Source organism: Sparus aurata, chromosome 11 (assembly GCF_900880675.1).
Source record: "Sparus aurata chromosome 11, fSpaAur1.1, whole genome shotgun sequence".
NCBI classification, from domain to species: domain Eukaryota; kingdom Metazoa; phylum Chordata; class Actinopteri; order Spariformes; family Sparidae; genus Sparus; species Sparus aurata.
In genome coordinates, this window is record NC_044197.1 from 12,067,090 (window position 1) to 12,082,441 (window position 15,352).

A 15,352-nucleotide genomic window follows, 5' to 3' on the forward strand; every position below is an offset into this window, starting at 1 on the left:
GAATGTGAAAACAGAAAAACACTAAAGACGAGCCGAGTTTTTTTCTGTATAGAAAATATCTTTTCTCGATCTGTGTTTGTGTAGATGTGGTCTGTGTTAGTGGAGGGACTTCATATATTTGCACCGCTCCCTAGTCGTATTGTTTGGCTTCCATTGTTGGCTTTGGCTTTGTATTTCAATATGCTACTTTTAAATAAACATGCTCTTAACACTGAACCCAACAGACTGAAGACACCTGTTCATACACTAACATAATGTAATGTATGCACACATATTATGTAATCAATTTATACATGCGGCTAACAACACGCCTGTGTATGATTACTGTGTCAGATGGGTGGTTTGATGTATGCTCATCATCTGTGATCGTGTGAATCTTCTGTGACTGGGCTGCAACAGAAGCTGTTAAAAGTCACAGTAACTGCTTTCTGTATGCCTCCGTGGTGCTTATGTGTATCTGCTAAAAAAAAAAAATGAAATAAAATACACTGTTTTTTCATACATCATAAAATATGTCTGTCTCAATGCATATAGTCAACTAAAGAATAAACTCAATACAAAGTACTCAACATGTTTAAAATCCCTCCCCACAAAATCTCTTTGTGCCAGCTAAGTATAACATTCCCGAAATGCTGCAGCACACACTCATATAACCCTACTGCTCTGAACCTTCACCGCAAACCAAGCAGCTACTATACCATGGAGCCATTTGATTACTCAATATCCCTGACCGGGTCAAGCTGTGAGTAAGGGTTTTAACTCAAATAACAGGGAAAGAGTGACAGAGTAATGCATGCAGTAAGAAAGACAGCTTTAGGGGATTGAGAGTCTGTGTGTCTGTGCAGGCAGCAATTCTTCATAAAATGATGCATATTGAACATGATTCAATTTCACCTCTTCCATCATCCATGTATAAACCAATTGCACAAACAAAAAAACCCAGCAGAAAGAACTATTCTTTTATGATTTCTGATCCATTCTGAAACATTATTTTACTAAAATTTTGAGTATAAAACTGCATTAAATGTATGTATTTAACAAGGCTTTGTGGAAGTGGTGCAAAGCCCTGTCAATCCATTTTGCAGAACCCAAGATGCTTGAGACTATCATGAAAATATTGTCCTGCCTCCTTACGATAAAATAAGAACTTATCCTGAAAAAAAAAGCACCATAAATTAAAATCAGTGGTGCAGATCCTTGTGGCGGAATATAGTTTTCCTTATTTTTGTCACCTGACATTAGCCTTGCAAGCTGATAGATAGTGAAACCTGCCATACTACTTTCTAGAGCTGCAACAATTAGTTCATCATAAGAAAAGAGATTGGCAACTATTTTGATAATCTAGAAATCCTTTCAGTCCTTTTTTATGCAAAAATGTCAAGAAAAATTGCTGGTTCAAGCTTTTTAATTGTAAGGATTTTGCTGCTTTTCATAGACTGGACAAAAGAAGCAATCTGAGAATGTCACTTTGGGCTCTGGACATTTTATAGACTAAATGATTAATTGTGATAATAAATAACCAGCAGATTATGCGATAATGAGAAATAATAATGGCAGCTCTACTACTTTGTCGGGTAGTGCATCTAGTATGCCTCATGTTTCACCTTTTTTATCTTCTGATAATTCAAAAACACAAAATCACAACTTAAACAGATGCTTATGATTGCAGAAATGTGACAACTGTCTTTAAAAAAGGGCCCATGAAAAAATCGTTATAAAACAACTACTGATGATTACCCTTTGTTGACAATTTCTTCTATGTGTCACATTAGTTTAATAAACACTACTACAACTAGTAGTCCCCTAATTACCTATCACAATTGTATTGTTCTGGCTTATCAGCTGCAGACCTGCTGCACACAACCACCTAGGCTGGAGATAAGGCCCTTTACTCCTGGCCTGGCAGGTTTTCCCTGTCAAATATTTATAGAAGCTGAAACGTTAGATGGCCATCACCAGACTTATAGCTCTCTCTCTCTCTCTCTCTCTACACGAGAAGACGAGCCAGCAGCAGCAGCAGCCGAGCAATTTCAGAGATCAGCCCTTGAATACAACCTCTTGTATAGAATCGACGAGTGACAAGAAAATGTGTTGCCGTTTACCAACTTTGACGCACTTAAAGCTAACAAGTGAACATGAGCCTTTAGTGGCAGTGAGAGGGGGGTTGGGAGGGGAGATCTCTCGGATGAATACTGGGTACTTTTCCAAATTATTCACCATGTTGTCATTAGATACTCAACCAAGGCGACGCTTTCCTTTCTTTCTTTTTCTCAAAGTAAATCAAAGTGAGTGAGAAGACAGGGCTAGTAGCCGTTACCATTATGTGTGGGTAGCTGCTGGTGGCTAGTTTAGCTAACAACGTTCGGCAGATTTTTTTTTGTTTGTTGTCGTTTTATTTTTAGTGACAGCTCAACAAACTTTCTGGAAACATTTGTAAACACGACAGAAGTTGCTCCATGGTTTTTGCCTTTTTTTTAAAAAAAAATCACAGGTTGTCCGTCGAGACAAGTTAGCAAAAAACAAACAAACAAAAAAAAACACAGTTAACAGCTAAATCTGTTAAAAACAACAACACCCCCCACTGTTATGAAATAACGACGAGGGCTTGATACATGACCCGACTATTCAACAGTCGGGAGTGGAGTGAAGTCTGGGTGTGATTTAAACAGAACACAGAATAGCTACCCAACAAACCAATACCAGTCAGCCTGGCCAGAGCTAAACTACACACTTAACAAGCCATATTAGCCAGCCTGAGCCAGCCTGCTGAGGTTGTGTATCGCAGCGTGTAGGCAGCAGCAGACACAGTGGGGACTGACCTCACTCTGCCTGTCACAGCCGCCCGGGCACACTTCTTTAGAAAAACGCGAACCGAAATGTCACAGAAGCGAAACGGGCCCGTTTACCTTGCTGCTCTGGTAGCCCTCGAACGCCTTCAGCGCGCTGTCAGTGAGTTTGACGTGAAAGACGGAGACATTGCTACCGTTGCTCACTCTTCCACAGGACAGTCCGTAGCACTGCTCCTCCTTCAGCGCCGCCATCTTGCTACCGTTCCCACCACGCGCACGGACGCACTCTGTCGTAAACCGAGAACTCCCGTTGCTTTTCAATGAATATTCAATGACTGCTCACTGACGATGAGGTCACCGAGCAGTAATGAAGCCCTATATAGTCACACGTGTTGTATCCGAAAATCGCATTATACACTGCAGTAAAAAAAAATAATATCATCATTCAAAATGTATTTAATGAGAAAGATGTTACATGATTGTTGTGAGGTGAGCACTATTTTTTTTTTTTTATTATTATTATTACAACTAATTCGGAGTCGACACGTGAACCAGATTATATTTTTCAATGATGGTACTTTGTAAGTATGTTTTTTATTATCAATGGTTGGCAAGAAGTGTGTATTTAAGAATGAGCCTTGCACATCAGTCATGCGTAGGAAGAGAGAAACGATAGGTCATCTGATTACGTCAGTGATACGTCAATGTCTGGAAAGAAAAAGAAAAAAACAGTTTGGGAATGTCCAGAAAATTTGGGACGTGTCGCTGTAAACAAACATGAAATGTAGATGCCAGTGCATCCAAGTTGTCATATTGTTATAAAAATAAGAGGATTGTTTTCATACATATTTTAATGAAAGATGTCTGATGTTTCTAAAGCGTCTGAGGCCAGTTTAGTGAAGCATTAATGCCAGTGGATCAGCAACACTTCAGGGAATCGATCCAGAAACACATTGGATGTCTTGTGAATGATTGGACAGAAATTATGATTTGATACAAAAGAAAGGAAACTGAAGTTTGATAACAGACACATTTTATTGTGATGAATATAAAATTAACAAATGCAGGGAATGTCAATAACCACTTCACTTCCCACCAGCTGTCAAAGAGTTTATGCAACTTTTGGCTCTGTAGGCCATCTACCATCTACTCTGAAGAAGCAACAGATTCAGCCATGTCACATTAAAAAAGCAAAAATCCAAAACAGTGAAATAAATAAAGGAAACAATCAACGCAAGATTTCACAGGCAAAAAGTGTCAGGGAGGGAAAAAAACAAACATACACACCCAGCATTGTAGTTGAAGGGTCATCCTTCAACATTTGGTCTTAATCATCAGAAATTGAGGTATAATTGACTGAAATTGATTCATAAAAATAAATTCTCCTTCAGTATTATTCAGAACCACTTCACTGTGTACCATTCTCTGTACTTGTTTTAAAAGGGAATAACTGCACCTTTATCAACAAGAAACTGGTCATTTAACAAACGTTGGCAGAGTATCTACTTTAGCTGATGCTTTAATGTGTGTATATACAAGTGACCAGAAATCTGAAAACACTGCAGCACTGAATTGCAATCAAAGAGTCATGTAATTTGTGCACTGTGCAATGTTATTATTTTACTTTGTTGCTGCTGACACTGTCAGAGAGGTGTTGATTCAATTCCACAGTGCTTTCTGAGGCTGCAGTTCTTTAAACCACATTATGTTGTGAGGTGTTTCCTTACATCTTTGCTCCTCTGTATATGTTAATGATGTGGGTTGCAACAAAAGCAGTCAAACACCAGCCTTAACATGCACCACATAACTGATTCACCACACAACCAGTGCAAAAACTGAATGTTGCATTGTATCAAATCCTGCAGGTACCTCTATTTTGGTGTTCACTTAGCGATGAGTAGTGTCTGTAAAAAACGGTGTGTGAGCTGGCACACAAGACAGCCACCTTACCGTCCCGTGGGCCTGAAATAATAGAGCATCTGCGTACACCACTCGATATGAAATATTGTACCATAAAATCACATATTCTCTCTTGGAAATAGGAAGTATCCATTTACTTGCACAATCTGAGGCTTTAAAACTATAGCATGACATAGGACCATATCACAATAGCTATTTTGATGGAAAATAAATCTTTATAAATAACTATCTGAATCTATGGTAAATCATTTTCCATTCTCATACTCAAATTATCAACATTGATTACCAAAGACATAGACATGGCAGCAAAAGAAAACAGTGTCTGGCAATGTGACGGATATGCATTAACCTACACATTTATAAGGTTGAAATTACTGTTCCTGTATGTAAATATTGATGTTTTATTGTTGGTCACATACAGTTCTCAAACATAGCAGAGAAGTGACCGTGTAGAGGCATCTGACCGACTTCCACGACCTTTCACCAAAGGTAAGAAGGCACTGCCAGATGTGCTTCTGTTTTAGACTCTAAAATTGTGGGGCTTGGTCAGGCCATCAGCACAGGCTCCATTTAATTTCTAGCAGCTATGACAACGGATAATGCTACACCACCGATGGCTACTGCAGTGGCACCGAATAGCCACTTCCAGCTGAGACCCTGGAGAAAAGACAGAAGTAGAGAGCGGATGGTAAGTAGTTTGACAGTAAAAAAAAAACTCAAAACAAGACATTCAACTTTATAAATTTATAAACATAACTGACACTCTGTTTATCACCCCACAAAGGTTCCCTTGACGATAACATACATATTACTCCAAAAGTGCATGAGCATCATGTGATAATGGACAGAGACTGAAGCTGTAGTCTCAAAATCAACACTTAATGACTGTCTTACCCATGAAGACTTGGCCTGGTGTTTTTGTGTGCTGCCACTGCTACTACTCGGGTTACCCAGCATCTTCTTATACATGGCCTGCTCTGCTCCTCTCTGCTCCGAGTGCTTCTTCACCAGCTTGGACAGCTCTGCGTGGATAGTCTGCACAGATGAGACAAGACAAATAGGTGCTGCAGCCAAAGTAAAGTCCTGCTACTGTATAATAACACTGATCTCCTTGTTAATGGGAATGTGTCAAGATGACAATAGCCTTACATCAACGGACATAAGTGTTCACCAAGTGGTATGGAAAACCTGAAAAATGACTTGACAAGGCTTTTCCAAAAGAAATGACTGACCACTTAATATGATTTGTGCTGCTGGAAATAATGTTTCTACTGTTCTTTGTCATCTCACAAGAAATCTTAGGCTTGCAGCACAGAATTAGCCTGCAATCCAACCCACACGTCCACACAATTCCAGGATATGAGTTTAGTTATTGTTCCAAAACTGTCTCACAGCTGAGTCACTTTAATGCTCCTAAAACTGGTGAGAGCCTAATCAATCCAATGCTTTCAGAGACAAGAAAAATGTTTATGCTTAGGCAATGCCCCTCAGAAAGATGGGTGGAGCACCATTACAGGGAGTTTACAGCCATGTTCACTTAATATTATTATTAGATTTGAGAACAGTCTACTTTAGAGACATTTGTGTGTCAGATTGAGTGTCTACCCTGAGGATTTGCCTGTTTTTGTCTAATGCTAAGAGTAAGCAGATACACTTACAACACAGTGTTTGAGCAAGGCACGCTTGGCAAGTTGGAACCACTATTGCGCAATCAGCTACCCACCAAAATGACAAAAATGACACTGACTTGTCCCCAGGGCAGGGATAAAGTAGGCTAAAATAACATGTAACATCCTGTCCCAACAGCATATGTCTGCTCTTATACTGTGCTGAAACAGTCTGAAGCAGTTTAAACTGGAACTGTCAAGTCTGTGTCATGTCAAAAAAACCCCAGACAAATAAATCTCCTCTCATCCATTTGAGTTGAAGATAAAGGGCGTGAATAGCTGACACCAGTGTAAAAAATTTAGACAGCGTGTCTGTCCGTGCCAGGAGAATAGAGTGACAGCACGTCAGCCTGTCTCTCCGTGGCGCCTGTGTTTGTTGAAGACCGCCTCATTGATTATATTGCCAGCGTCCTGGTATTGTCACTGAAACACACCCACAGTTCTTGGTGTTAGAGCATGATGTTATTTAGAGATTCTGTTCATTACTGTTGCTCTAAGAGAGTGTTTTAATGTTAATACAACTGATTTTGCACCACGTTTAAAAGTGTGTTGACATATAGACATTTTTAAAAACATACGAATGGTGGAAAAGTATGTACTGACACAACACTAACAGGCAAAAGAGCCTGCTAAAGACCGAATCAATGTGACATCACACTAACAACAACAGTGACTTCTGGTAAGGCAACTAGTGGTTGATTTGCATTACAGAGATAAGTTAATTTTTTCAGCCCTAACTGTAAATCTAAAGATATTCAGTCAAACATGATGGTACAACCAGATGTTTCTGCTGTTCAGGTAAACTCAAACTGCATTTTGTTTAGTTTGTGGCCCAACAAGTAAATTAGGTTTCTAAATTAATGTTCACTAATGAGATATGAAAGCGGCCAACACGCATTTTAGATTAATTAGATGACAGATACAAGCTTGTATGCAAACGATCTACAAAATGCATCTTTGCACTTCAGATAGGAACAGATTGTAACTGCACACAGACCCATTAAAAACAAAAATCAACCATATAATATAAATGTTGGATGAAAAGCTTAAGTGACAGCAAGGCCATGTGCCGTTTGACAGATTGGTGTAGGACTCAAGTGGAGGATTCTGGGCATGAGTACCATGCTGCTGCAGCTCACAACTGATCCAAGAAGCCCACGCACTGAGCATGGATCTGCTAAATGGCCTCATGCAGCCAAAGAATCACATAGACCTGACTGTATAAGCAGGATAACAGTAACAGTGGCTAGGTATTAGATATGGCCGGGGTGCAGGGCAAACCTATTTACAGCAACAACATGAAAACAGATCCTCTGAAATGATGAATCAGCAGTCCACCTGACCTTGCACTACAAAGGAAGTGATAAGATAATTTACCCTATGTCGCCATCTACTGGGAAAAAAAAGAACTACCATTTCTCCATACTGAAACCCGTTTTATTAATAAAAATGAATGTAAAGAGCCCAAAAATACCTTGTTGCTTGGTTCCAGCTTCAGTGCCTTCCTCAAGGTCTGAATGGCTTCTGTGTATTCACCTTGCAAGGCTAACACCTTGAGGAAAAAAACAAAGAATTACTAAAACAATCTATTGAAGACTAACAGTGAAACTGAAACAACAAATGCGAAGTGTACCTTGCCCATACGGAAAAGTGCTTTTATGTTCTCTGGCTGGTGTGCCAGTGCTGAGACACAAGATTTAAGTGCTGCATCATAGTGGTCCAGTTTCAGCTGAGAAGCGGCCATGTTGTTTAAACACTTCACTTTGACATCCATAAGCTCATCCTCCTCCTCAGCACTAATGTCAACTGCAGCAAAACAAACCACAACATAAACCAGTAAAAACAGAGTCCGGAAATACATTTAAGTTATAAAAATGTCTATCGGAGCATCAATAAAGTGAATTAAAATTTGTTCAATCTATCATCATCTAAAGTGGGCCTCGTGGGATTTTATATCCATGAAAGATATGTTTGTTGGTCTTTATTTTGATGGTAAATCTAAAACCTCCAAAAATGCTAAATCAAAGTAAGCATCAACTCTTTAAGTACCATGCATGTCCTCTAAAACCCAACTGTAATAGACTTTTCGCTGAGTCCTGACTCCTTGGCCTGTATCTCTCACCTTTAGAACTAGACTCTGTTATTTGTAGGGCAATGCTATACGAGTTGACAGCAAAAGCGTAGTCCCCACGCTGATAATGAGCGTTGCCTCTCTCTCTCTTATGGCTTGCCAGGGAAATCTTTTTTGCAGGGTGCAGCAGCTCTAGGTCTGGGGCATCAGTAGCTTCTAGCAGTTCAGCTTCTAGGGACAGCTCAGCGTTGGGGGGAACCTCGGGTTCCTGACTGCAAAGATAAAGAAACATCACTTGAGGAAGCAGATTGTAATTTTTCGCTTACATGGAAACTGCAGTTGCTTTTAGCAGTTAGATTAAAACACATCCTTACCTCCCCCAGGCACCATATGCATATTTTGCATCAGTTTGAATGAGGGCTTTCTCTCCCATTTCCATGAGCTGCACTGTGAGATCCAGAGCCTAAAAAATGAGAACAATCTCAGTGCAGTAAGATATTGATATGTATGCGATTCTGAGTGCTGCCAAGTCATTCTAATTTAAAAAGTATTACTAGTTATTCATTTTTACCTGGATCACATCTCCATCTCCAAGAGTGAAACAGAGGTCATGCTGCTCCTCTACAAGTGTCCCATCCTTCAGGTATGTTTTAAGATTAATCTTTACATTCTGTCCTTTCTGTGGCCGACTGTCTCGCCCTTCCCCTGCCTCCAGGACTTTTTTCTTCAGCTGGTCATTACCTGAACGCAAACACAATGGTATTATATTCAGTCAGTTACACCTCTGATCCCTGTCCAGTGACCATGGTGCAACCACAAGTCAGAAGCCTTACTCAGGGGAATGACAACACCTTGGGACAGGGTGTAGATTTTACTTCTCTAACAGCAATATTATCTTTAAAAAAAAGAGTCTGTTCTGCCACAACCTGACCGAATACCACGAGGTTTCTGCCACATACCCAATACATCCAACCATTCATCCACTGGAACTGGAGGATCTGGATCTGCATTTTTATTTTCAGTCTCATCCATGCTTTTCCCTTTCCCACCCCCGGCATCTTCCAGAGGAGGGGGAGCGTCGTCAATGTCTTCATCGTTTAAAAGCTCGAAGTCCTCCCCGCTGTCCAGCAACGAGGTCCGTCCATTCTTCTTTGCTGATAGCGCACCCTCATAGCTATCAGAGACGTCCATAATGTCCTCGTCTTCACTCATTAGTCTGGTAATCTGAGAAAGAAGGTGAACAACTTAAAAAATGCTACTCTTTTGACGTGTTTGACTGTTGCAATCCGGAGCGCCAATATAAATCTAGCTAAATCACTGCTTAAGGATGTATCCGCTGCTACAATATCAACGATATCAGCTAATTCCTTACCCATAGCTTTTATGCTAACATAGCATCTACAGTAAAAACAAAAAACATTTTCCATTCAAAAGTATCCATGACTGGGAGTGAAAATCAATTAACAGTTTAACAGAGTTATTAACATTCACCTGTAGCTTTGTCACTTCAAGAATATGTTTTGAATAACAGCAGCCGGGCTAGCCACACGTTTTCCAGAAGTTTCTGACAAGTATCCTACCGCTCTTGAAGCGGCCAGCAGGCTACTGCTAACAGCCGTTAGCCGCTGAAGTTGACGCTAGCGAACTAGCATTAGCTGTAATCTTGCTAGCGTCAGTGGACGTTAAACGTCTGTTTTTATCTCGTCTTGCAAAGGGCCACTGCTTGTATCGACTTCAGCTAGAGCGAGACAGTCAGAGTGTCGTATGTAATAAGCCCATTTATCAAAATAAGCGGAACATTACCTTCAAGCTCAATCTGTGCGGAGGCTTGTTTTGGTCCTGGGCAACCTCTCCTCCAGTTCAATGTGGCGAAGTCAGCTTGCTGTTGGGGAAGCCGAGTGAACTGGCACCTCTATTGGTTGTTGACCATACAATGTGAAACTGACTTCGTCGCGGTCTCTTGCTCATCACAAATAGCTGCTTCCAGTTAACCTTGAGCTCGTGCACTTCTATTGGACCTGTTCATGCATATTAATGTTTGACCTCACTGCAGATTTACATTTGCAATATTAAAATGAGTCCAACTGTGAATGCTTTGGTACTTCTGAGGTAAAGATTCAGCATTAAACAGCTACAAAATAAATGTATTTGCCAGATTGTGACTATATTATCATTGCTAAGGATTTATTTATAGTTCATGAATAGTGTAAAAATACTATTTCTGAACTATATGTATATTTCTTAAGGAAATTAAAAGCACACATAATGGCATTTTTGTTCTTTTTTAAAATTCAGCTCCTGAGCATGCAAAGCAGAGAAGATGTACCATCCAGTTTTGGGGGAGATATTTTAATCAGAAGAAAAAAATCACAACTGATTGATTTTCATGCCTAAACAAACTAAATAAACACACTCTTTTCTATTTTCATAACTGAATAAACAAACAGAACTCAAAGTACAACACAATTTCATACTGGTTGACTTTTATATATGGCAGACCCTGCCACCTTTCAGCTGCAGAACAGCTTGTTTATTCAGTTATGAAAAAGATTAATATTTACGTAATGAGTTTGTATTAATACCTCATTAATATTGTAAATATCTTGCTCTAAAACTACATAGTGCCCCTTTAGGGAAATTAAAAGCACGTATAAGTTGAACCGTGGCCAAAGAAGAGCATTCAGTTGCCATTATCTCACAAAAAAGCAATAATTGCCATTTGACTCCTGCATGTACAAAGCAGAGTTATATAGTTAGTTTTATTGTTAGTCCTTGATTGTCTCTTGCTTATTTGGAGCTGTAAAAAGCCACGTTCAGACTCAAAACTGGTATGTGTATTTAAACCAAACCAAAACTGGTAGAAACCAGTTGCAGATAGCCTAAATCAGAGATTAATAATTTATTTTTGCAGGTGTATGTCCAGGTAAGGCCTAAAATCAGTGCGTACGATGGAACAGTTCCATCAGTCTTTGCACAACACTGTGGAGATGAGGTCTCCATATGTGAACCTAGGATTGCCATCGCAAACCTGTCACCTTAAAGGTCCAGCGTGGACGATTTAGGATTTTTTATTGGCAAGAATTGAATGTAATATTCATAATTATGTTTTTATTAGTGCATACGAATTAAGCCTTTTATATCTAATGAGGGAGCAGGACCTCCATGTTTTTTGAAGTATCTGTATTTTGTTATTTAGGATGTACAACCTCAGTGCTAGATGCCAATAAATCCCATGCACTGTTCCTTTAAATAACATGCAGATATAAAACACAAAAAAATTATTTAAACGCACAAATGTTGAAGAAGACTCACCCACTCGAAATGTGTTGTAAAATATTAACATTGTTTACCAAAAAATGCTTTCCCACATTGTATGTAACTAATCTTGATGACGCGGAAAAGATGGGGGGGTTGAAAGCTCAATGAGAGCTCAGAGGAAGAGATTCAAACAACCAGGAAAAATCAAATGACATTTATTATTGATGCATTGTTTCTTTTTTGATAAGCAAATTATCTGTTTTTCTTTCAGTCTAAAGAAACTTTACAATATAAAGAAACATACAAAGAACATCTTTATTACCTACACAAGACACCTAAGTCCCTAAGACAAGATTCTGAACTATCCTACCATGTAAATACAAAGCAAACCCAAGAGACAGACTGCTTCATATTGAATACTGCCGTGTCATTAGAAAGGACCATGAACGGTACAGGAAAATCATTCATATCCCCTTTCCCTTGAATCCCCTGCCCCTCCCCGACTCAACAGAACCACCCCACCCGACCAGCAAATCTTCCTAATGGTACAGTATTATACATCACAATAGAAGTACAGAGATGGCCAACGATCGATATACACAGAGGACTGAGAGAGGATCAGTGAGAGAGCTTCCATCTATACAACGCTATAACAGGAGCGGATAGCAAAGGACACAGTTACCTTTTGATCTATTCTTAATTTAAAATGAGGTTCTCATAAGTATTTTTCACCTTTTTAAAAGTTTTTTTTTTTAATTGATAAAAATCCTTCATATTAAAAACTGCAATAAGATGTCACATGTTTTTTTTGTTGTTGTTGTTGTCGTGAGAAGATGCCCTTTGGAAAAAATATCCAAAATTATTATTCAAAGCCAATAGTCACGTTTAACTGAAACAAAAGGAGACAAGGGCAGAGTGAGGACGCCACAGCTTTGTTTTGCTTCTCTCGGTCCTGTCCTCTCTCTGTCCTATCCTCCCCACCATACAAATCTTTAGCATACAGTCTGCATTTATTCTGTCACTGTATTCTATACATTTTTATGGAAATTTAGCCACGTGAGCCAAATAGTCAGCGCATCCGTTCTCTATGAAAAACATGGACAGATTTATTTATAATTTACTTTCAGCTGTATTCATTGGTAGTGACTGACATATCAAAACATGTCAATGATATCAAAATGCATTATACAGTATTTACAAAAAAGGAAATTAAAGAGAGAGGGGAGGAGGGGGTGAGGGATGGGATTGGAGGAGAGAGAGGGTGTGTGTGTGTGTGTGTGTGTGTGTGTGTGGAGAGCGAGTGTTTTCCCAGGCCACCGATAGCCAAATCCTGGAGACGTCCCCGTTGAACTCTGGGTGCTATCTGTTCACATTGATATCAGAAAATTGATAAGTATGTCACCATCACCCGTAGAGGCTACAGTGGTTGTTTAGTTATTGTTGGTTTGAACACAGCCATGACGAAAGTGCGGCAGTGTGATGCCACGAGAGACCATTTATCCCTTTGAAACAGTGACAGAGAGTTGATCAAGCCAAGAGTACACAACATACAGAAAGAAACAAATTAAATAGCGTGATATGTAACTATGCTTTTCTTTGTGTGCAGATTCTATGGGCTTTCTTTTTTTTTTTCTCCTGTTGAACACATTTAAAATAAAAAAAATAAAACAATCTGCTGAAAACAACCGCGAAAATGGAAATATATCCATTACGAACGCATCCCATTATTCCTCTTCTTTCGACCGACGTGGCTGCAAGGTGCATCACTCTGCTCCCGCCGTCAGCCTCCCCGATACTCTGAATCCATTATCCTGCACATATGGGACTCGCTGATCGATACGAGCTCCGAGGAGACAGTTATTAAGCCCGTTCCGTCTGGATTAAGAGAGTGGATCATACAGGATCTGTGAGTTCAACCCAAACTGGTAGCAGGCGTCACGAGTGTATCTGAGGTCCTGTAAATATCTCCCAGTCCGAAAGGAGACATCGGCGAGAGAGCAGAATGACTCCTGGGAGGAAAAACAGTGCTGCTTGGAGTCCACAGTGAGGTTGAAATCAAGCAAAAGTGATGATGAAGGGGAAGGAGCCACGGTTTAGGATTCACAGACAGATAACAAATAATAAAAACAACCACAATACAAGCTAAATATGTTGTATTTACAGACAAGATCCATAGACGAGATGCTCTCTCGCTCTGTCTGCTACCGGATGAGAACTGGCACCTGTCCCGACAATCGTCTCAGGAGCCATTCCCATGCAGCGAAACATATGAGAAGGGGGTGCTTATTAAGACAAGATAGAAAGACATACGATCGTTCAGGTGTGTCAGCAGACACTTTGTACCAGAAAACAGCAACTGTATGGATAGTTTTGGCCAAGATAAAAACACCTTGGCACAAACTACTTCATTGTGTGGAGACAGCCAATTAACCCAATCGCTCTTACTTTGAAGGTTTATGCAAATGGTGCTACAAACATTTAGGTGGCGAAGACTTGAGCTACAAGTTTTTAAAGGAGAGGTATTGTGAAGCGACCGACTGTGACCAAAAAAAAAAAAAACGTAAAACGAAAGACATCAAATAACCTAAAAATCATGTAAACAGAAAATCATTGTGCATTTTTCAGAGTGTGTGCTTATTCCGTCATTGTTGATGCTGCTGCTGAGATAAAATGTGCCCTGTACAGGAAATCATAACTACATTAGTAGAATAATATCAATTATGAAAATTATAACAATAATATTACCATCAACGAAAAAAAAAATTAAAACATTTAATGAAAACCATCCTTGCCCTAAAATAACAACATCAGTTCATCCTTTTTTTGTTTTCTTTTTTTTTCTTTTTTGTTTTGTGAATTCCCGACGACACAGGAGCTTTTGAATGAGAGTTTTCGGCTCCTGTCAGTCAACAACTGCGTGCCCTCATACGTTATGATCAGCATGATATAATGGGGGTGGTGTTATGCAGAGTGGCATCTTGATCAGGCTTGAATGCCAAAACCACGAGGGCAGGTTTTTGGGGTTTGGGAGAGACAGGCTTGGAGCAGTTTTGGGCTCTTTCTGTCCGAGGGCCCTGCGACGAGGCCCGGCAGGCGAGGAGAAGCGAAGAAGCGACCCCGTCCTGTTGCTTGGAGGCCTTTTCATGTTCTTACACCCATTTTACAGGAGTTGGGATGGGGAACCTTGAGGGGAGTCCTGCTTTCCAGGGGCATCCCCAGGGGCTGTGTGGCACAACACACCGTCCACGAGGAGGAGGAGGACGAGGAGGAGGAGCAGGAGGGAGGTAGGGGAGGGAGGAGGGTAATGCAAGACGCACCGGGGGGGTGGATGGGAGAGGGAGATCGGGATGAGGGGAGATGAAAAGGAAATAAAATAAAATAAAAGATAAAATAAAAAAAAAAATCACACACTCATCGTCATGTTGGGTGAATACTGTAAAGAGAGAAAAAAGAGAGGGAGGGGAGAAAAGATAAGCCAAAACTATATTAAACTTCTCATACTACTCAGTACAAGATGAAAGCAATTCAGCTAACTAAGCTAAATGCCATGTCCAGTACACTGGCCTGTTGCAGCATGTAATAATTAACCCTTTCTTATTGACTTTCTACGTCAGTAAACCAGCAGCAAGCAAAGCAGAGTCCAGCCC

At 40.0% G+C, this 15,352-nt stretch overlaps 3 protein-coding genes across 6 annotated transcripts in view; all 3 read right to left on the bottom strand.

The window, feature by feature from the left end:
• The window catches only part of ell (elongation factor RNA polymerase II), a 35,569-nt gene extending 32,439 nt beyond the window's left edge, over positions 1–3,130 (bottom strand). The window contains exon 1 of one of the 2 annotated variants that reach the window (XM_030432827.1): positions 2,907–3,130. In XM_030432827.1, coding sequence (XP_030288687.1) covers positions 2,907–3,041 — 135 coding nt within the window. In that variant the 5' untranslated portion in view covers positions 3,042–3,130. The remainder of the gene's footprint in view (positions 1–2,906) is intronic. The other variant, XM_030432829.1, reaches the window with a different exon arrangement.
• Positions 3,131–3,805: 675 nt separating this feature from the next.
• fkbp8 (FKBP prolyl isomerase 8) lies at positions 3,806–10,405 on the bottom strand. 2 transcript variants are annotated; one of them, XM_030432830.1, is made up of 9 exons: positions 10,251–10,405; positions 9,407–9,671; positions 9,019–9,188; positions 8,822–8,910; positions 8,499–8,719; positions 8,010–8,182; positions 7,851–7,928; positions 5,604–5,744; positions 3,806–5,366 (listed from the first exon to the last, which is right to left on the bottom strand). In XM_030432830.1, exons 2-9 carry the CDS (start codon positions 9,657–9,659, stop codon positions 5,280–5,282), a joined length of 1,212 nt encoding a protein of 403 aa, XP_030288690.1. In that variant the 5' UTR covers positions 9,660–9,671; positions 10,251–10,405; the 3' UTR covers positions 3,806–5,279. The 2 variants fall into 2 exon arrangements, with proteins under 2 accessions (XP_030288690.1, XP_030288691.1); XM_030432831.1 differs by lacking the exon at positions 10,251–10,405 and adding an exon at positions 9,939–10,170.
• A 1,499-nt stretch (positions 10,406–11,904) lies between these two features.
• The window catches only part of ssbp4 (single stranded DNA binding protein 4), an 89,318-nt gene continuing 85,870 nt past the window's right edge, over positions 11,905–15,352 (bottom strand). The window contains exon 17 of one of the 2 annotated variants that reach the window (XM_030432832.1): positions 11,905–14,927. In XM_030432832.1, coding sequence (XP_030288692.1) covers positions 14,847–14,927 — 81 coding nt within the window. In that variant the 3' untranslated portion in view covers positions 11,905–14,846. Of the gene's footprint in view, positions 15,139–15,352 lie in introns of both variants that reach the window. The other variant, XM_030432833.1, reaches the window with a different exon arrangement.

Coding starts and splice junctions, on each gene's coding strand:
- fkbp8 (XM_030432830.1), bottom strand. CDS start 9,659: ATGAGTGAAGACGAGGACATTATGGACGTCTCTGATAGCTATGAGGGT. Junction 8,911..9,018: donor GAGATGGAGATGTGATCCAG/GTAAAAATGAAT, acceptor CTCATTTTTTAG/GCTCTGGATCTCACAGTGCA. Junction 5,367..5,603: donor ACCAGGCCAAGTCTTCATGG/GTAAGACAGTCA, acceptor TCTTTTCTCCAG/GGTCTCAGCTGGAAGTGGCT.